We start from the raw sequence: 22080 nt of genomic DNA, 5'->3' as shown, positions 1-22080 counted from the left end.
CACAGAGGACTCATGGCCTCTGCCGCTAAGAAGGGACTTGCTTCAGCAAGTACCATGTCTGTTCCAAGACTTACCGCGGCTGCGTTTGACGGCATGGCGGTTGAACGCCGGATCCTAAGGGAAAAAGGCATTCCGGAAGAGGTCATTCCTACCCTGGTCAAAGCCAGGAAGGAGGTGACCGCACAACATTATCACCACATGTGGCAAAAATATGTTGCGTGGTGTGAGGCCAGGAAGGCCCCACGAAGAAATTTCAACTCGGTCGATTCCTGCATTTCCTGCAAACAGGAGTGTCTATGGGCCTCAAATTGGGGTCCATTAAGGTTCAAATTTCGGCCCTGTCGAATTTCTTCCAGAAAGAATTGGCTTCAGTTCCTGAAGTCCAGAAGTTTGTCAAGGGAGTACTGCATATACAACCCCCTTTTGTGCCTCCAGTGGCACTGTGGGATCTCAACGTAGTTCTGGGATTCCTCAAATCACATTGGTTTAAACCGCTCAAATCTGTGGATTTGAAATATTTCACATGGAAAGTGACCATGATGTTGGCCCTGGCCTCGGCCAGGCGAGTGTCAGAATTGGCGGCTTTGTCTCACAAAAGCCCATATCTGATTGTCCATTCGGACAGGGCAGAGCTGCGGACTCGTCCCCAGTTTCTCCATAAGGTGGTGTCAGCGTTTCACCTGAACCAGCTTATTGTGGTACCTGCGGCTACTAGGGACTTGGAGGACTCCAAGTTGCTAGATGTTGTCAGGGCCCTGAAAATATAGGTTTCCAGGACGGCTGGAGTCAGGAAAACTGACTTGCTGTTATCCTGTATGCACCCAACAAACTGGGTGCTCTTGCTTCTAAGCAGACGATTGCTAGTTGGATGTGTAGTACAATTCAGCTTGCACATTCTGTGGCAGGCCTGCCACAGCCAAAATATGTAAATGCCCATTCCACAAGGAAGGTGGGCTCATCTTGGGCGGCTGCCCGAGGGGTCTCGGCTTTACAACTTTGCCGAGCTGCTACTTGGTCAGGGGCACACCCTGGCTGAGGAGGACCTGGAGTTCTCTCACTCGGTGCTGCAGAGTCATCCGCACTCTCCCGCCCGTTTGGGAGCTTTGGTATAATCCCCATGGTCCTGACGGAGTCCCCAGCATCCACTTAGGACGTCAGAGAAAATAAGAATTTACTTACCGATAATTCTATTTCTCGTAGTCCGTAGTGGATGCTGGGCGCCCATCCCAAGTGCGGATTGTCTGCAATACTTGTACATAGTTATTGTTACAAAAATCGGGTTATTATTGTTGTGAGCCATCTTTTCAGAGGCTCCGCTGTTATCATGCTGTTAACTGGGTTCAGATCACAGGTTGTACAGTGTGATTGGTGTGGCTGGTATGAGTCTTACCCGGGATTCAAAATCCTTCCTTATTGTGTACGCTCGTCCGGGCACAGTATCCTAACTGAGGCTTGGAGGAGGGTCATAGGGGGAGGAGCCAGTGCACACCACCTGATCCTAAAGCTTTTACTTTTGTGCCCTGTCTCCTGCGGAGCCGCTAATCCCCATGGTCCTGACGGAGTCCCCAGCATCCACTACGGACTACGAGAAATAGAATTATCGGTAAGTAAATTCTTATTATTAATATTTAATCATTTTGCACATAAAAAATTGAATACCTAAAGGAGAAATGGTAGGGAAACAATATAGAGGTAAGGAGGGTGCACAAAGATCTCTATAACACACATGTAAATAAAAACAGCTGGCGGTAAGCATTAATATTGGCTCCATCATTTGGACATGCTGCACCTAAGTATGCATAGAAGGCCTCTAACAGATCTCTGGCTCCATTAGCATACCTCCCAACTGTCTCGATTTCAGCGGGACAGTCACGCAATTTGGACACTGTCCCGCTGTCCTACCCTGACAGTTCGGGGAAGCTTTGATCAACCGCTGCCCTGCAAAGCAGTGAGTGATCGCAGAACACGTGCTGTTCGAATGCGCCACGGCATGTATTCAGTGCTGGGAGGTGAGCAAGGGACGCCAGGTCACACCACTTTGGATCCATGACTTCAGGTCACGCCACTTTGACAAAGGCCAAGCCCCTCCAACCATAGGCCACACTCCCTTCCCGGGTCGCGCGCTGCTATCTCTTCTCTTCTATAAAAAGTTGGGAAGAATGCAATAGATGTAATAAACTTTGACAGGTAAAACAGGGTAAAGGATACAGGCTTTAAAATTAGATCATCATTTATCTGCCCAGTAGTCATTCCATCCATACCACATCAAGGGGAAAGATTCCGAGAAGGAGTAGTCACCACCCCACTATCTCATTTACATATTGTTTGCGTGCTGTTGCATGAATAGAAACCATGCGGGGGATGGAAGTGCTGCACCAATGTTACGCAATCAATGCATTAGCAGAAATCAATATACAGATGTAGCCATGCTCCTCTTTGCTGCGATGCGATATGCTGCAATACGGCTTGCTGCATGGCGTACTGAGCTGCGACTATTCGCAGCTGGCGATCACTCCATTAATTCCTAATAGAATTAATGGAGCGATTGCTGGCTGTGATTATTCACAGACTGGCGTGTCATGCAGCATGCTACATCACAGCAAGGTGATCATGGCTACATTATTTCTCAGCGATTTCCCAATTACATACATAAAAGAGAGCCATCAATAAGTCCGGAGTAAGTGACTCTTCGGGGTACCCTCGCAATCACACACTTAGATTAGAATTAACAAAACTACTAAAGCAGGCAAGTGGTGGTATTGCCCATAGCAACCAAATAGATTCCAGCTATCATTTCTCTATTGCTTTCTAGAAAATGATAGACAGAATCTTATTGGTTGGTTTGGGCAACTCCACTTGCCTATTTTAGAAGCTTTTCTAAATATACCCATTAATGACCAGACAGCCCCGTGAAAAATAACTCCCGCCTGGCGGCCTCAGTTCCTCCAACAATACTTAGAAAGGGAGGCCCAAATCTTGTGTTACCTATACGGGGTCTGGTAGAGTCTATGTAATAATTTGAAAAACATTTCAGCATGGGTACACACTTCCTCAGATGATATGTACCCAGCACGACATCTGCAGCGACTAGACCCGGTGGGGGTGCCGGCTTGCCGATGCCGGGAGCAATGGGGGAGGGTGCAGCATAACCCAGATTGTCACCAGATTGAGCTGCATGCACCTCTGACGAGCAAAGTAGTTGACGACCCGCGGGAGCGTGCAAAGTCAGTGACATAGTGGGTACACACTGGACAATTTTAACAATTTGTCATTCCGATCCATAGTAGTTTAAAAAAACGTCTGTGTACCCAGCTTAAGACATTGTGACCTCTTAAAATAAGTGTGATAAAATACCCCTCCAGACCTCCTCTGTCCATGATGGGGAAATATCCAGCTGTACAGTTTTGTTCTTGTTTATCACTGATGGGAAAGCTGCTGACCATTAGACCTACCGTCGATTAGACATATTTTGCTGCTCCAATACTCTTCTTACACCTGTGGCTGAAATCTTTTGATTGCAAACGGTCTCTTTTAATTTCTCCTCTACCTCCTCTGTCACCATATTAATGTGGCAAACTGAATTGATCATAGATACATAGAACCTCTTGGCCCATCTAGTCTGCCCATTTTTTTTTTCCTTTTGGCTACTTCAATCCTATTTGTTCCTTAGGACTTTGTAAGGATATTCTTATAGGACAACAAGAAATAGAAGGTACCACTTTATTTGGAAACTTTAGATCTCATTGTGCACAAGATCTATTGAATACCAATACGTATGTGAATTTGTCTGTCTTTTATATGTTTTTATTGTGATGTTTTAATAAAATATTAACCTCCATTTACCATTCTATTGTGGATATTCATCCTTAATATTACCCTTGTAATAAAGGGTCATCTGTAAGAATTTAGCGCCAGTGGTACCTTCTATTTCTTGTTTCTGTTGTAAGAGAATTGGTGTTTTCTCCCCTTATATAGTAGTGTACCAAGGAAGCTTTCTCTTTTAACTGCGCAACTGTGCTAGCGTATAATCGCATCTCTTGTTCTAAGGATATTCTTATGCCTATCCCAAGCGTGTTTAAATTGCTCTACTGTCTTAGCCCCTACCACCTCTCATTGGTGATCCTGCTTTAAATGGAGCAGGACCAAAGGCTCCAACCACTGGAATTAAGAGGTTGCTGTAATACATTTAGTTGGTGGTAGTGCAGATCTCAAGCAGTGGTGCTCACTTGTGAAATAGGCTGCTATAAAGTGTGATGATAAAATGCATTTATTTAATTGCACAGTGAAAACAGTGGCATAGGTTCAATAAGTAACATGTTTCCTATTTGTGTTTTCTAGATTCATCAAGAATTCCCAGTATAGACAGCTTGTCCTCAGATTCTTGGTTAGAAATGGAGGAAGAGTCAGGTGATGCTCATGTGCTGGAAGAAAAAGAGGAAAATGGTGAAAAGGTATCCAAACTGTCAGGTGACGAACCCTTAACGCCCAACAGTACAAATTCGGATGGTAAAGAGTCAGCGGAAAAGAAACAAAAAGCTTCATTGATGCAGTACCTTAAAAGGACTTTGTCTAATGACTCAGATGAAAGCTTAAAATCCGTGGTCCATAGTGATTATCCTAAGACCCCATCAGGATCTCCTTCCAATGAGGTGGCTTCCAGGTGGACACACCTCACAGAGTTTGAACTGAAGGGTTTGAAAGCTCTTGTGGAGAAATTAGAGTCTCTCCCTGAAAATAAGAAATGTGTCCCAGAGGGAATTGAAAATCCACATGCACTTTTGGAAGACATAAAGGTTGGTATGCAATACTTGTTTTCATTCTTTTTTGATAGTAATTAGTGGTGTTTAGGACCACTAATCCCCAACATTGAAATGTTCAGATTTGCACTATGGAGGTAAAATACATTGCTTTGTGTTATCCTGGAATGTCATTGCATTAATTATCGCCTCAAGATGAGATTTCTCCCACATCTTTAGTACAGTGTCCCAATGTGTTTTCATACATGGAAAACAGCTTTCTCTTACGTCCTAGAGGATACTGGGGTTCCATTTAGTACCATGGGGTATAGACGGTGCGGAGCCGTCACTTACACTGCTTACAAGTCAGCCAGCTGCAGGGGAATCCAAAAAGAGCATGGAGGACTCCATGTGTTGACTGCAAGCACCCCAGATACTCCATGTATATAATTCTGTCTACACCGCTTTTTCTACATATTAGCAAATAGTGCCTTTAGTATCTTTTACTAGTGCTACAGCTGAGAGGCTAAAAGCTGATAAACGCTAATACAAAATAAATATATATATATATATATATATATATATACAGGTAGAGTATCCCTTATCCAAAATGCTTGGGACCAGAGGTATTTTGGATATCGGATTTTTCCGTATTTTGGAATAATTGCATACCATAATGAGAGATCATGGTGATGGGACCTAAATCTAAGCACAGAATGCATTGATGTTTCATATACACCTTATACACACAGCCTGAAGGTCATTTTAGCCAATATTTTTTATAACTTTGTGCATTAAACAAAGTGTGTGTACATTCACACAATTCATTTATGTTTCATATACACCTTATACACACAGCCTGAAGGTCATTTAATACAATATTTTTAATAACTTTGTGTATTAAACAAAGTTTGTGTACATTGAGCCATCAAAAAACAAAGGTTTCACTATTTCACTCTCACTCAGAAAAGTCCGTATTTCGGAATATTCCGTATTTCGGAATATTTGGATATGGGATACTCAACCTGTATTTCTAATTAGATGTATAAATATGAGGTGATCACTGGTCAGTCAGCCATGCACTTGTGAGATTATGGTGGTAGTGCCTGTGCAGAGTTTGAAGTAACCTCAAAAGGTTACATTAATATATTTCTCTATCGTCCTAAGTGGATGCTGGGGTTCCTGAAAGGACCATGGGGAATAGCGGCTCCGCAGGAGACAGGGCACAAAAGTAAAGCTTTTACAGGTCAGGTGGTGTGTACTGGCTCCTCCCCCTATGACCCTCCTCCAGACTCCAGTTAGATTTTTGTGCCCGGCCGAGAAGGGTGCAATTCTAGGTGGCTCTCATAAAGAGCTGCTTAGAGAGTTTAGCTTAGGTTTTTTATTTTACAGTGATTCCTGCTGGCAACAGGATCACTGCAACGAGGGACAGAGGGGAGAAGAAGTGAACTCACCTGCGTGCAGGATGGATTGGCTTCTTGGCTACTGGACATGAAGCTCCAGAGGGACGATCACAGGTACAGCCTGGATGGTCACCGGAGCCACGCCGCCGGCCCCCTCACAGATGCTGAAGCAAGAAGAGGTCCAGAATCGGCGGCTGAAGACTCCTGCAGTCTTCTTAAGGTAGCGCACAGCACTGCAGCTGTGCGCCATTTTCCTCTCAGCACACTTCACACGGCAGTCACTGAGGGTGCAGGGCGCTGGGGGGGGGCGCCCTGGGAGGCAAATGAAAACCTTTAAAAAGGCTAAAAATACCTCACATATAGCCCCAGAGGCTATATGGAGATATTTACCCCTGCCTAAATGTACTAAATAGCGGGAGACGAGCCCGCCGAAAAAGGGGCGGGGCCTATCTCCTCAGCACACGGCGCCATTTTCTGTCACAGCTCCGCTGGTCAGGAAGGCTCCCAGGTCTCTCCCCTGCACTGCACTACAGAAACAGGGTATAACAGAGAGGGGGGGCAGAATAAATGGCAATATATTAATATAAAAGCAGCTATAAGGGAGCACTTAATCATAAGGCTATCCCTGTCATATATAGCGTTTTTTGGTGTGTGCTGGCAGACTCTCCCTCTGTCTCCCCAAAGGGCTAGTGGGTCCTGTCTTCGTATAGAGCATTCCCTGTGTGTCTGCTGTGTGTCGGTACGTGTGTGTCGACATGTATGAGGACGTTATTGGTGTGGAGGCGGAGCAATTGCCAAATATGAGGATGTCACCTCCTAGGGGGTCGACACCAGAATGGATGCCTTTATTTGTGGAATTACGGGATAGCGTCAACTCGCTTAAGCAGTCGTTTGCCGACATGAGGCGGCCGGACACTCAATTAGTGTCTGTCCAGGCGCCTCAAACACCGTCAGGGGCTGTAAAACGTCCCTTGCCTCAGTCGGTCGACACAGACCCAGACACAGGCACTGATTCCGGTGGTGAAGGTGACGAATCAACCGTATTTTCCAGTAGGGCCACACGTTATATGATTTTGGCAATAAAGGAGATGTTACATTTAGCTGATACTACAGGTACCACGAAACAGGGTATTATGTGGGGTGTGAAAAAACTACCAGTAGTTTTTACCGAATCAGAAGAATTAAATGACGTGTGTGATGAAGCGTGGGGTGCCCCGATAAAAAACTGCTAATTTCAAAGAAGTTATTGGCTTTATACCCTTTCCCGCCAGAGGTTAGGGAGCGCTGGGAAACACCTCCTAGGGTGGACAAAGCGCTAACACGCTTATCAAATCAAGTGGCGTTACCCTCTCCTGAGACGGACGCACTTAAAGATCCATCAGATAGGAGGATGGAAAATATCCAAAAAGGTATATACACACATGCAGGTGTTATACTACGACCAGCTATTGCGACTGCCTGGATGTGCAGTGCTGGGGTAGTTTGGTCAGAGTCCCTGATCGAAAATATTGATACCCTGGACAGGGACAATATTTTACTGTCGTTAGAACAAATAAAGGATGCATTTCTTTATATGCGTGATGCACAGAGAGATATCTGCACACTGGCATCACGGGTAAGTGCTATGTCCATTTCGGCCAGAAGAGCTTTATGGACACGACAGTGGACAGGCGATGCGTAGAGGAGTTATTTGAGGTCGGTCTATCGGATTTGGTGGCCACGGCTACGGCCGGGAAATCCACCTTTCTACCTCAAGTCACTCCCCAACAGAAAAAGGCACCGACCTTTCAACCGCAGCCCTTTCGTTCCTTTAAAAATAAGAGAGCAAAGGGCTATTCATATCTGCCACGAGGCAGAGGACGAGGGAAGAGACAGCAACAGGCAGCTCCTTCCCAGGAACAGAAGCCCTCCCCGGCTTCTACAAAAGCCTCAGCATGACGCTGGGGCTTCGCAAGCGGACTCGGGGGCGGTAGGCGGTCGTCTCAAAAATTACAGCGCGCAGTGGGCTCACTCGCAGGTAAATCCCTGGATCCTGCAGATAATATCTCAGGGGTACAGGTTGAAATTAGAGACAGAGCCACCTCGCCGTTTCCTGAAGTCTGCTTTACCAACGTCCCCCTCAGAAAGGGAGACGGTTTTGGAAGCCATTCACAAGCTGTATTCTCAGCAGGTGATAGTCAAGGTACCTCTTCTACAACAAGGGAAGGGGTATTATTCCACTCTATTTGTGGTACCGAAGCCGGATGGCTCGGTAAGGCCTATTCTAAATCTGAAGTCCTTGAACCTATACATAAAGAAGTTCAAGTTCAAGATGGAGTCACTCAGAGCAGTGATAGCGAACCTGGAAGAAGGGGACTTTATGGTATCCTTGGACATCAAGGATGCGTATCTCCACGTTCCAATTACCCCTCACACCAGGGGTACCTCAGGTTCGTTGTACAAAACTGTCACTATCAGTTTCAGACGCTGCCGTTTGGTTTGTCCACGGCACCTCGGGTCTTTACAAAGGTAATGGCCGAGATAATATTTCTTCTTCGAAGAAAAGGCGTATTAATTATCCCATACTTGGACGATCTCCTAATAAGGGCAAGGTCCAGAGAACAGCTAGAGATGGGTTTAGCACTATCTCAAGAGGTGCTAAAGCAGCACGGATGGATTCTGAATATTCCAAAATCCCAATTAATGCCGACAACTCGTCTGCTGTTCCTGGGGATGATTCTGGATACAGTTCAGAAAAAGGTTTTTCTTCCCGAAGAAAAAGCCAAGGAGTTATCTGACCTGGTCAGGAACCTCCTAAAACCAGGAAAGGTGTCTGTACATCAATGCACAAGAGTCCTGGGGAAAAATGGTAGCTTCTTACGAAGCAATCCCTTTCGGCAGATTCCATGCAAAGGGATCTGTTGGATAAATGGTCAGGGTCGCATCTTCAGATGCACCTGCGGATAACCCTGTCGCCGAGGACAAGGGTATCCCTTCTGTGGTGGTTGCAGGAGGCTCATCTATTGGAGGGCCGCAGATTCGGCATACAGGATTGGATCCTGGTGACCACGGATGCCAGCCTGAGAGGCTGGGGAGCAGTCACACAGGGAAGAAATTTCCAGGGAGTGTGGTCGAGCCTGAAAAAGTCTCTTCACATAAGCATTCTGGAACTAAGAGCAATCTACAATGCTCTAAGCCAGGCGGAACCTCTGCTTCAAGGAAGACCGGTGTTGATCCAGTCGGACAACATCACGGCAGTCGCCCATGTAAACAGACAGGGCGGCACAAGAAGCAGGAGGGCAATGGCAGAAGCTGCCAGGATCCTTCGCTGGGCGGAGAATCACGTGATAGCACTGTCAGCAGTATTCATCCCGGGCGTGGACAACTGGGAAGCAGACTTCCTCAGCAGACACGACCTTCACCCGGGAGAGTGGGGACTTCATCCAGAAGTTTTCCACATGCTATTAAACCGTTGGGTAAAACCAATGGTGGACATGATGGCGTCTCGCCTCAACAAAACACTGGACAGGTATTGCGCCAGGTCAAGAGATCCGCAGGCAATAGCTGTGGACGCGCTGGTAACACCTTGGGTGTACCAGTCGGTATATGTGTTTCCTCCTCTGCCTCTCATACCAAAGGTATTGAGGATTATACGGCAAAGAGGAGTAAGACTAGTGGCTCCGGATTGGCCAAGAAGGACTTGGTACCCGGAACTTCAAGAGATGGTCACGGACGATCCGTGGCCTCTACTTCTGAGAAGGGACCTGCTTCAGCAGGGTCCTTGTCTTTTTCAAGACTTACCGCGGCTGCGTTTGACGGCATGGCGTTGAATGCCAGATCCTAAAAGGAAAAGGCATTCCAGAAGAAGTCATTCCTACCTTGATAAAGGCAAGGAAGGAAGTCACCGCGAAGCATTATCACCGTATTTGGCGAAAATATGTTGCGTGGTGCGAGCAGCGGAGTGCTCCGATGGAGGAATTTCAACTGGGTCGTTTTCCTACATTTCCTGCAATCAGGATTGTCTATGGGTCTCAAATTGGGATCTATTAAGGTTCAAATTTCGGCCCTATCAATATTCTTCCACAAAGAATTGGCCTCAGTCCCTGAGGTCCAGATTTTTATCAAAGGAGTACTGCATATACAGCCTCCTGTGGTGCCTAAGGTGGCACCGTGGGATCTAAATGTAGTTTTAGATTTCCTCAAATCCAATTGGTTTGAACCACTAAAGAATGTGGATTTGAAATATCTCACATGGAAAGTGACTATGTTACTGGCCCTGGCTTCGGCCGGGAGAGTATCTGAACTGGCGGCTTTGTCTTATAAAAGCCCTTATTTAATTTTCCATTCGACATAGGGCAGAGCTGCGGACGCGTCCGCATTTTCTCCCTAAGGTGGTATCAGCGTTTCACCTGAACCAGCCTATTGTAGTGCCTGCGGCTACAGACGACTTGAAGGACTCCAAGTTGTTGGACGTTGTCAGAGCCTTAAAAATATACATTTAAAGGACGGCTGGAGTCAGAAAATCTGACTCGCTGTTTATACTGTATGCACCCAACAAGTTGGGTGCACCTGCTTCTAAGCAGTCGATTGCTCGTTGGTTTTGTAACAAAATTCAACTTGTACATTCTGTGGCAGGCCTGCCACAGCCTAAATCTGTTAAGGCCCATTCCGCAAGGAAGGTGGGCTCATCTTGGGCGGCTGCCCGAGGGGTCTCGGCATTACAACTCTGCCGAGCAGCTACGTGGTCAGGGGAGAACACGTTTGTAAATTTTTACAAATTTGATACCCTGGCAAAGGAGGACCTGGAGTTCTCTCATTCGGTGCTGCAGAGTCATCCGCACTCTCCCGCCCGTTTGGGAGCTTTGGTATAATCCCCATGGTCCTTTCAGGAACCCCAGCATCCACTTAGGACGATAGAGAAAATAAGAATTTACTTACCGATAATTCTATTTCTCGGAGTCCGTAGTGGATGCTGGGCGCCCATCCCAAGTGCGGATTATCTGCAATACTTGTACATAGTTATTGTTAACTAATTCGGGTTATTGTTTAGGAAGCCATCTTTCAGAGGCTCCTCTGTTATCATACTGTTAACTGGGTTTAGATCACAAGTTGTACGGTGTGATTGGTGTGGCTGGTATGAGTCTTACCCGGGATTCAAAATCCTCCCTTATTGTGTACGCTCGTCCGGGCACAGTACCTAACTGGAGTCTGGAGGAGGGTCATAGGGGGAGGAGCCAGTACACACCACCTGACCTGTAAAAGCTTTACTTTTGTGCCCTGTCTCCTGCGGAGCCGCTATTCCCCATGGTCCTTTCAGGAACCCCAGCATCCACTACGGACTCCGAGAAATAGAATTATCGGTAAGTAAATTCTTATTATTGTGTGCATGTTGGTTGTTTTAAGGGGGGTACACACGTAGAGATGTGTCCCAGAGATGTGTGCTGAGCGATCTAGCATGTATCACTCAGCACACATCTCTCCCCCGCTCAGCACACAGCGCGATGTGTGCTGAGCGAGGGGAAAGAAAACCCCACTCACTCTAGAGTCAGCGATAGCAACATGCGGAGCTGCGCGTCACTATGGGCTATACACACAGAGCGATGTGTGCTCAATTTCTAAGCATCTAGTCAGATTGTCTCTACGTGTGTACTCCCCTTTACTGTTCTTGTTTGTTTCATTTTGATGCACAACAGCTTCATAAATAAGGAACAAGCTGCCCTGATTTCCAGACATGTTCTTTCGGATGTGATTCAGAATATTAACATGGATAGGAGGTCAACATGTCAGTTGTCGACAGAATGTACACCATGTCGTTTTTCATAGACGTAGTGTTGACTGGTCAATGGAAACCATAGGGATATGCATGTGACACGTGCACAATGCATTTGTGATTCACCATCAAGCCCAGCCATCGATATAATACTATTGATAGCTGGCCATCATTTGTCCTTAGAACAGCGATGGTTGCTAGACTGTTGATAGACAATGGCCGACCCCACATAGATGTGTTAACCCTAACCGCAGCCTAATCTTGCCCCTAAACCCAGGAAACATCAGTCTGCATTGTGAATGTCCACATTCATGCCATGTCAACATTCTGAACGTACTGTAAAGAAACAGAACCGTGATTAGCTGCTCCCTTTCCAGTGTAGGCTATGAACAATTAGGATTGGTTTGTGCCATTTTATGTTCCAAAGCGCAGCATAAGATCACGCTGTACAATTAGAGCAGCCAATGAATCCCTGGTTGGGGATTTCTAGTGATAAAGCAGTATAATATGTCATGTTTATAATGTCCTTTGGGATTCAACTTCTCTTTCTGACAGGTATTGTTAATGCTGGGGCAAAGTGGGGTGGGGGGTGTAGGGTATGGGATTTTGAGCAGGCAATGACTGGCTTGAGCAAACTAATATCATGGACAATTCACTTTCCAAAATGCATTTCTACATGTTTGCCCTGTCTTTCAAAGTAGTGTTTTACATATTGGTTGGTGGTTCTTTTTGGGGAGAAAATGTGTTGGTTTTTTTCCCCTCCCACCAATGTAGAATCTATGTTGGGCCTGTTGCACGGATATTGTCACACTGGTGTTTTATTGTATTCAGCTGTGGTTTTCCTCAAAGGAAAAGTTGCTGTGTTCATATTTATGAAAACATTTTCTGTTTAGACGTGCAGAGAAAAAAGGGGCTACAGATCGCTGTGGAACGGTGCTGCCTGGTAATTGCCAGATCTCATTGATTTAAGGAAAGCTGTATTTTCCAGTAGCTTTTCCAATTGGCTTAATTACAGTTAGCAGTGACTGGAAGCAGATTGCTAAAGGAAAATATGTGTGCGACATCCTCCAGTGACACTTATTGGATATCTTTGGGAATATTTCATGCAGGGCTTAAAGTGGTCCTGGAGAGGTGGGGGAACCCACCTCCCCCACGACCCCTCCTGCTTAGCGCGTGCCGTAGAAAGGGGTGTGGCCTTTCAAGGAAGGGGCGTGGCCACACAAACGTACCCCCAATTCAAATGAATGCCTCACAGTAGCACAATCTTATTTACACTGCCCGCCCCACATGCTAGTGCCCTTTACACACACAAAGCCCACAATAGCAGAGCTACTTACACACACAATGCCCACCACAGTGCCCCCTCCTAATTTTAGATTTGATTCACAATATAGCAGTATATGTTGAACAACCTTTGCTCAATTCTCATGTCTTCTATGTGTCCCTTCTGCTTTCTTGTTTCCTTTGTCTGTCACTGACTCTCCTCATGAGTCCATATCTTCATCCTACTGTAGGTATCCCTTACTCCCTATATGCTCTCCTTTGTATCTGATCATCTGAATCTTTCTCTCCTTTACTTACTCCCTGTGCCTCACTCCCCCATCTCACCCACTGCACCTCTCACTCCCTCCCCATCTCACCCCTGCTCCTCTCACTCCCTCCCCATCTCACCCTGGCGCCTCACCCCTGTTCCTCTCTCTCCACCATCTCACCCCCTGCTCCTCTCTCTCCCCCATCTCACCGCCTGCTCCTCTCACTCCCTAATCTCACCCCTGCACCTCTCACTCCCGCTCCATCTCACCCCCTGTTCCTCTCACTCCCTGCACCTCTCACTCCCCCATCTCACCCCCTGCTCCTCTCACTCCCCCATCTCAGCCCCTGCTCCTCTCACTCCCCCATCTCAGCCCCTGCTCCTCTCACTCCCCCATCTCATCCCCTGCTCCTCTCACTCCCCCATCTCATCCCCTGCTCCTCTCACTCCCGCCCCATCTCACCCCCTGCTCCTCTCACTCCCGCCCCATCTCACCCCCTGCTCCTCTCACTCCCGCCCCATCTCACCCCCTGCTCCTCTCACTCCCGCCCCATCTCACCCCCTGCTCCTCTCACTCCCGCCCCATCTCACCCCCTGTTCCTCTCACTCCCGCCCCATCTCACCCCCTGTTCCTCTCACCCCCTGTTCCTCTCACCCCCTGTTCCTCTCACCCCCTGCTCATCTCACCCCCTGCTCATCTCACCCTGGCGCCTCTCTCTCCCCCATCTCACCACCTGCTCCTCTCACTCCCGCTCCATCTCACCCCCTGTTCCTCTCACTCCCTGCACCTCTCGCTCCCTCATCTCACCCCCTGCTCCTCTCACTCCCGCCCCATCTCACCCCCTGTTCCTCTCACTCCCGCCCCGTCTCACCCCCTGTTCCTCTCACTCCCGCCCCATCTCACCCCCTGTTCCTCTCACTCCCGCCCCATCTCACCCCTTGTTCCTCTCACTCCCGCCCCATCTCACCCCCTGCTTCTCTCACCCCCTCCCCATCTTACTCCCCCGCTTCTCTCACCCCCTCCCCATCTCACCCCTTGCTCCTCTCACTCCCTACCCATCCCACCCCCTGCTTCTTTGGCCGTGGCCTGGAGCATCAGGCCCCGGCTGGAGGATATTTATCAAAGTATGTAGAGAGAGATGAAGCGTAAGGAAAAATAAAGCACTAACCAATCAGCTCATAACTGCCATCTTTCAAACACTGCCTGTAAAAACGAGATTTAGGGTCAGAACTTACCGTTGTTAAATCTCTTTCTGCGAGGTACACTGGGCTCCACAAGGATTCACATTGGGGTGTAGAGTAGGATCTTGATCCGAGGCACCAACAGGCTCAAAGCTTTTGACTGTTCCCAAGATGCTCAGCGCCGCCTCCTCTATAACCCCGCCTCCATGCACAGGGAGCTCAGTTTCATTAACCAGCCCAATGCAGTCGCAGGTACCAGAGACGACAACCGCTCGTAGCCAAGTACACCACACACTCCCCACAGGAGAGGGTGACAGTGGCTATGCCAATACCAACCCAAAGAAGCTAAGTGCGTCAGGGTGGGCGCCTTGTGGAGCCCAGTGTACCTCGCAGAAAGATTTAACAACGGCAAGTTCTTACCATAAATCTTGTTTTCTGCTGCGGGATACACTGGGCTCCACAAGGATTCACATCGGGGATGTCCTAAAGCAGTTCCTTATGGTAGGGGACGCACTGTAGCGAGGACAAGAACCCGGCGTCCAAAGGAAGCATCCTCGGAAGCGGCGCTATCGAAGGCATAGAAGCTTATAAACGTGTTCCCAGAGGACCACGTAGCCGCCTTGCACAACGGGGGGCCGCCCAATTAGGTCCAACCGACCGAGAAGTATGGGCTTTGATGGTAGCAGGAGCTGGACGACCAGCCTGTACATAAACCTGTGCTATCACCATTCTAATCCATCTGGCCAGAGTCTGCTTGGAAGCAGGCCAGCCCCGTTTGTGAAAACCAAACAAAACAAACAGAGAATCAGATTTCCGAACAGAGGAAGTTCTCTTCACATAGATAAGGAGAGACCGTACCACATCCAAAGAGCATTCTTTGGGAGACAACTCAGGAGAATTAAAGGCCGGAACCACAATCTCCTGGTTAAGGTGGAAGGAAGACACCACCTTAGGTAAATAACCTGGTCGTGTTCTAAGAACTGCCCGGTCACGGTGAAAAAGTCCAATACCCTTCTAGCCGAAGCAATAGCCAGCAAGAATAGGACCTTAAGGGAAAGCCACTTAAGATCAGCAGAGGCAAGAGGCTCAAAAGGAGACACATGCAAGGCCTCCAAAACCACCGACAAGTCCCAAGGGGCCACGGGTGGCACATAAGGAGGCTGAATCCGCAACACACCCTGAGTGAATGTATGGACATCATGTAGGGTGGCAATCTTCCGCTGAAACCAAACCGACAAGGCAGAAATATGAACCTTGATGGAGGCCAGACGCAAACCTAAGTCTAGGCGCTGTTGTAGAAAAGCCAATAATTTGGCCGTACTAAACTTGAAAACGTCATGATTATGAGACGCACACCAAGTAAAGTAAGCATTCCAGACCCTATAGTATATCCGAGCAGAAGCCGGCTAACGGGCCTTCAACATAGTTCGAACGCCTGCCTCAGAACCCTTGGCCCTCAGGACGGAAGCTTCAAGAGCCACGCCGTCAAAGCCAGACGGGCCAAATCCTGGTAAACACAAAAGGCCCTGAACGAGGAGGTCTGGTTGTTGTGGAAGTAGAAGGGGACAATCCAATGAGAGACCCAGGAGATCGGAGAACCAGTGCCGTCTGGGCCACGCTGGAGCGACCAGAAGCAGGTTCCCTCCTTCTTGCTTGAACTTCCGTATTACTCTGGGCAGAAGCGACACCGGAGGAAATACATACGGCAGCCGAAAGTTCCATGGGATTGACAGAGCATCCACGAACACTGCGTGAGGATCCCTTGTCCTTGCTCCGAAGACCGGAACCTTGTGATTGTGTCGAAACGCCATCAAGTCCACATCTGGGAGGCCCCACTTGTCCACGAGAAGTTGAAACACCTCTGGATGTAGGCTCCATTCTCCGGCGTGCATGTCCTGACGACTGAGATAGTCCGCCTCCCAGTTCAGAACACCCGGAATGAACACTGCTGATATGGCCGGCAGATGGCGTTCTGCCCACTGAAGAATCCTTGATACTTCCCTCATTGCCATGCGCCTTCGAGTGCCGCCCTGATGATTTATGTACGCCACCGTGGTGGCGTTGTCCGATTGCACCTGAACAGGTCTGTTCTGTATGAGATGCTGGGCCATTGTCAACGCATTGAACACGGCCCGCAGTTCCAGAATACCCAGTTGGATATCCAGAATGGACGGCCCCTGCTCAATTGATGGTCCTACAGCCACCAGCTCAGTGACAGGCGGACCTCCGGAGACAATGAGATCATGTGAGATCTTATCCGGTAAGGCAGGCCGTCCCACTTGGTCAGAACTAACTTCTGCAGAGGGCGAGCATGGAGCTGAGCATACTCCACCATGTCGAAAGCCGACACCATGAGACCTAGCACTTGCATTGCCGAATGTATCGACACTTGCGGACGAGATAGGAAGCATCGAAACCTGTCCTGATGCTTCAGGACTTTCTCCTGAGACAGGGACAACCGTTGGTTGTGAGTGTCCAATAACGTTCCCAGGTGTAACATGCTCCGAGCAGGAACCAGGGAGGATTTCTTCCAGTTGATCAGCCCCCCGTGGGCTGTCATGCACTGGACCGTCAGATCGAGATGACACAGGAGAAGTTCTGGGGAATTTGGCAGGATCAACAAATCGTCCAAGTACGGTAGGATCCTGACCCCTTGACGGTGGATTATAGCCGTCATTACCGCCATTACTTTGGTGAAAACTCGGGGAGCCGTTGTCAAACCAAAGGGTAACGGCCAAAATTGGTAATGAAGGTTGCCCACCGCAAATCGCAGGTACTGTTGTTGAGATACCGCAATAGGAATATGCAGGTGGGCATTCTGTATGTCCAGGGAGACCATATAGTCCCCAGGCTCCATGGCCAGAACAATAGAGCGTAGAGTTTCCATATGAAACTTGGAGACCCGCACATGCTTGTTCAAGGACTTCAGATTGAGAATGGGCCGCGAGGACCCGTTCGGCTTCGGGACTAGAAACAGAGGTGAATAGTACCCCTTGCCTCTCTGAGCCAGAGGCACCTGTACTACCACTCCTGTGGTCAGCAGGGAATGTACCACCAAGTGCAACGTATTTGCTTTTGCCGGATCCAGAGGCACTTCTGTCAGGCAAAACCGCTGCGGGGGACGATTCTTGAAGGGTGTGGCGTAATCTTGAGCGACGACTTCCCTCGCCCAGGTATCTGAAGTGGTCTTCAACCATTCCTGGGCAAAACCTAGAAGTCGGTCCCCCACCTTGGGATCCCCCAGAAGGAGGCTTGCCCCGTCATGCGGCAGGCTTGTCTGTTTTGGGAGCTGGCTGACGGGCGGCCCAGGCCCGCTTCGGTCTGGGCTTGGCAGGTCTGGAAGCACAAGCTTGTTTTGGGTACGCCTGACCTTTTTGTTTTACCTGAAGGACGAAAGGGCCGAGGGAAAGTACTTTTAGCCTTCTGTGCTGAAGGAGCCGTACTAGGTAGCCAAGCTGTTTTTGCAGTAGCCAGATCAGCCACAATCTTATTGAGGTCTTCCCCAAAGAGAATATCTCCCTTGAAAGGAAGCACCTCCAGGGTTTTCTTTGAATCCATATCCACCTACCAGGATCTTAACCAAAGGATACGTCTGGCCAAGACGGACGTAGTAGCAGCCTTGGCCGCGAGCACCCCGGCATCGGAGGCCGCCTCCTTAAGGTATAGAGAAGCCGTGGCGATATACGAGAGACATTGTCGGGCATGCTCGGATGCATTGGAAGTCAGTTCCGCCTCAAGTTCCTGAGCCCATGCCTCAACAGCTTCAGCATCTCAAGTCGCTGCAATTGTTGGCCTATGCACAGCCCCAGTTAGGGTATAAATCGCTTTTAAACAGCCCTCCACTGGTCGATCCGTCGGTTCCTTCAGAGTGGTGACGGTTTATTACTGGCAGAGCAGAGGAAACAACCATACGTGCCACATGAGAATCTATAGGCGGAGGGGTTTCCCAATTTTTACATACCTCCGGAGAGAGAGGATAGCGAGCCAACAGTCTCTTATTCGGTATAAACTTACTCCCAGGATTTCTGGCGTATGTCAGCCCGGTGATCAGAATGGGGTAAAACTTGTTTAACCACCTTCTTACGCTTAAACCTATCCGGTTTCTTGGAGACAGACTCAGGCTCAGGATCATCAGTCACCTGAAGAATGAGTCTGATCGCCTCAATCAAATCGTGACATCACTAATGATTTTTCTTCCCCATCAGAAACATCTGTGTCAGTGTCTGTGGGATCAGTATATGCACCGTCCTCGTCAGAGGATGTGTCTGGAATAGCCTTGGATTGGGAGGAGAGTGACCCTTTAGATTTAGTCATAAATCGGTTCAAATGCTGTAACTGAGTAGAAAGCTGATCTGCCCATGGCGGCTTCACAGCAGGGACTATACACTGTTGCAGTGGCACAGATGGTCCCACAGGGGGTGTTAATTTACAAGCATGTTTAATAATGTGGAAAATGTAGCCCAAGGTGGGTCTTGTGATGCCCCAGGTGCTACCGACCCACTGGGGGGCAAGGTACCCCCTGAACCTGAATTTTCAGCTGCCATGTTATCCTCCATGACGTCCATGGCCTCACCACCACGCAGTGTGGGAGAAGCTGCAGCGTTGTTGCCACGTGTATAACAATGTGCACAATATCGGGCACCCAGGTACAAAAAGTAGCAGCACATATACCTATCAAGAACTCTTCGTGAAGCGTGCCTGTGAAAGCACAGATCAGGAGTTCAAGAGATATAGATTAAATGGTGACTATAAATCACAAGGAAAAATACACTGTCAGTATACCTTGTGATACACACCTATATTAAGCAGAAAGGAAAAACCTGAAACACTTGGCCCCCTCAGGTATAGAAATATAGGAATGGCCCACTGAGTGAAATACCCTGTAATTAAGGTAACCACGCAGCAGCTATATGCACACACACGTATATAGGGGGTCATTCCGAGTTGTTCGCTCGCTAGCAGATTTTAGCAGCATTGCACACGCTAAGCCGCCGCCCTCTGGGAGTGTATCTTAGCTTAGCAGAATTGTGAACGAAAGATTAGCAGAATTGCAAATAGAAAATTCTTAGCAGTTTCTGAGTAGCTCGAGACTTACTCCTACACTGCGATAAGCTCAGCCCGTTTCATTCCTGGTTTGGCGTCACAAACACGCCCTGCGTTCTGCCAGCCACTCCCCTGTTTCTCCAGACACTCCCGCGTTTTATCCTGGCACGCCTGCGTTTTTCCGCACAATCCCTAAAAACGGTCAGTTTCCGCCCAGAAACACCCACTTCCTGTCAATCACACTCCGATCACTTCAACGATGAAAATTCCTCGTTCGGACGTGAGTAAATCTACTAAGTTTTGTGCTAAAATACTTAGCGCATGCGCACTGCGTACCATGCGCATGCGCATTTCTCTAACGTCCTAAGTGGATGCTGGGACTCCGTAAGGACCATGGGGAATAGCGGCTCCGCAGGAGACTGGGCACAAAAGTAAAAGCTTGAACTAGCTGGTGTGCACTGGCTCCTCCCCCTATGACCCTCCTCCAAGCCTCAGTTAGATTTTTGTGCCCGAACGAGAAGGGTGCATGCTAGGTGGCTCTCCTGAGCTGCTTAGAGTAAAAGTTTATTTTAGGTTTTTTATTTTCAGTGAGTCCTGCTGGCAACAGGCTCACTGCATCGTGGGACTAAGGGGAGAAGAAACGAACTCACCTGCGTGCAGAGTGGATTGGGTTTCTTAGGCTACTGGACATTAGCTCCAGAGGGACGATCACAGGTTCAGCCTGGATGGGTCCCGGAGCCGCGCCGCCGGCCCCCTTACAGAGCCAGAAGAACGAAGAGGTCCGGTGAAATCGGCGGCAGAAGACGTTCCTGTCTTCAACTAAGGTAGCGCACAGCACTGCAGCTGTGCGCCATTGATCTCAGCACACTTCACACTCCGGTCACTGAGGGTGCAGGGCTCTGGGGGGGAGCGCCCTGAGACGCAATAAAAACAGAAATACCTTAGGATGGCAAAAGAAATACATCACATATAGCTCCTGGGCTATATGGATGTATTTAACCCCTGCCAGTTTTCCAGAAAAAAGCGGGAGATAAGGCCGTCGTGAAGGGGCGGAGCCTATCTCCTCAGCACACAAGTGCCATTTTCCCTCACAGTTCCGCTGGAAGGACGGCTCCCTGACTCTCCCCTGCAGTCCCTACAGAATCAGGGTAAAAACGAGAGAGGGGGGGCACTATTGGCAGCTAAATTATAAACAGCAGCTATAAAAGGGAGTAACACTTATATAAGGTTATCCCTATATATATATATATATAGCGCTCTGGTGTGTGCTGGCAAACTCTCCCTCTGTCTCCCCAAAGGGCTAGTGGGGTCCTGTCCTCTATCAGAGCATTCCCTGTGTGTGTGCTGGGTGTCGGTACGATTGTGTCGACATGTATGAGGAGGAAAATGATGTGGAAGCAGAGCAATTGCCTGTATTAGTGATGTCACCCCCTAGGGAGTCGACACCTGACTGGATGGTTGTATTTAAAGAACTACGTGACAATGTCAGCACTTTACAAAAAACTGTTGACGACATGAGACAGCCGACAAATCAATTAGTGCCTGTCCAGGCGTCTCAGACACCGTCATGGGCGATAAAACGCCCGTTACCTCAGTGGGTCGACACAGACCCAGACACGGATACTGAGTCCAGTGTCGACGGTGAGGAGACAAACGTAATGTCCAGTAGGGCCACACGTTACATGATCACGGCAATGAAGGAGGCATTGAACATTTCTGACACTACAAGTACCACAAAGAAGGGTATTATGTGGGGAGTGAAAAAACTACCAGTAGCTTTTCCTGAGTCAGATGAATTAAATGAGGTGTGTGATAAAGCGTGGGTTTCCCCCGATAAAAAAGTGCTAATTTCTAATAAATTATTGGCACTATACCCTTTCCCGCCAGAGGTTAGGGCGCGTTGGGAAACACCCCCTAGAGTAGATAAAGCGCTCACACGTTTATCTAAACAAGTAGCGTTACCGTCTCCTGATACGGCCGCCCTCAAAGAACCAGCGGATAGAAGGCTGGAAAATATCCTGAAGGGTATATACACACATACTGGTGTTATACTGCGACCAGCAATCGCATCAGCCTGGATGTGCAGTGCTGGAGTGGCGTGGTCGGATTCCCTGACTGAAAATATTGATACCCTGGATAGGGACAGTATATTACTAACTATAGAGCATTTGAAGGATGCATTACTATATATGCGTGATGCACAGAGGGATATTTGCACCCTGGCATCAAGAGTGAGTGCTATGTCCATTTCTGCCAGAAGAGCGTTATGGACGCGACAGTGGTCAGGGGATGCGGATTCCAAACGACATATGGAAGTATTGCCGTTTAAAGGGGAGGAGTTATTTGGGGCCGGTCTATCGGACCTGGTGGCCACGGCAACGGCCGGAAAGTCCACCTTTTTACCCCAGGTCACCTCTCAGCAGAAAAAGACACCGT

General features: G+C 48.5%; 1 protein-coding gene across 11 annotated transcripts in view; it reads left to right on the top strand.

Annotated features, from left to right (window-relative positions):
• KDM2B (lysine demethylase 2B) overlaps window positions 1-22080 on the top strand; it is a 473004-nt gene that overhangs the window by 236985 nt on the left and 213939 nt on the right. For all 11 annotated transcript variants that reach the window (XM_063964438.1, XM_063964435.1, XM_063964434.1 and 8 more), the window contains one exon: window positions 4339-4793. In XM_063964438.1, the coding sequence (XP_063820508.1) occupies window positions 4339-4793 (455 nt within the window). The remainder of the gene's footprint in view (window positions 1-4338; window positions 4794-22080) is intronic.

The sequence above is a fragment of the Pseudophryne corroboree genome, chromosome 1 (genome assembly GCF_028390025.1).
Source record: "Pseudophryne corroboree isolate aPseCor3 chromosome 1, aPseCor3.hap2, whole genome shotgun sequence".
In the NCBI taxonomy this organism is placed as follows: domain Eukaryota; kingdom Metazoa; phylum Chordata; class Amphibia; order Anura; family Myobatrachidae; genus Pseudophryne; species Pseudophryne corroboree.
Note: the sequence above shows the minus strand (reverse complement) of the source record. Positions and strands in the feature narration are given on the sequence as shown.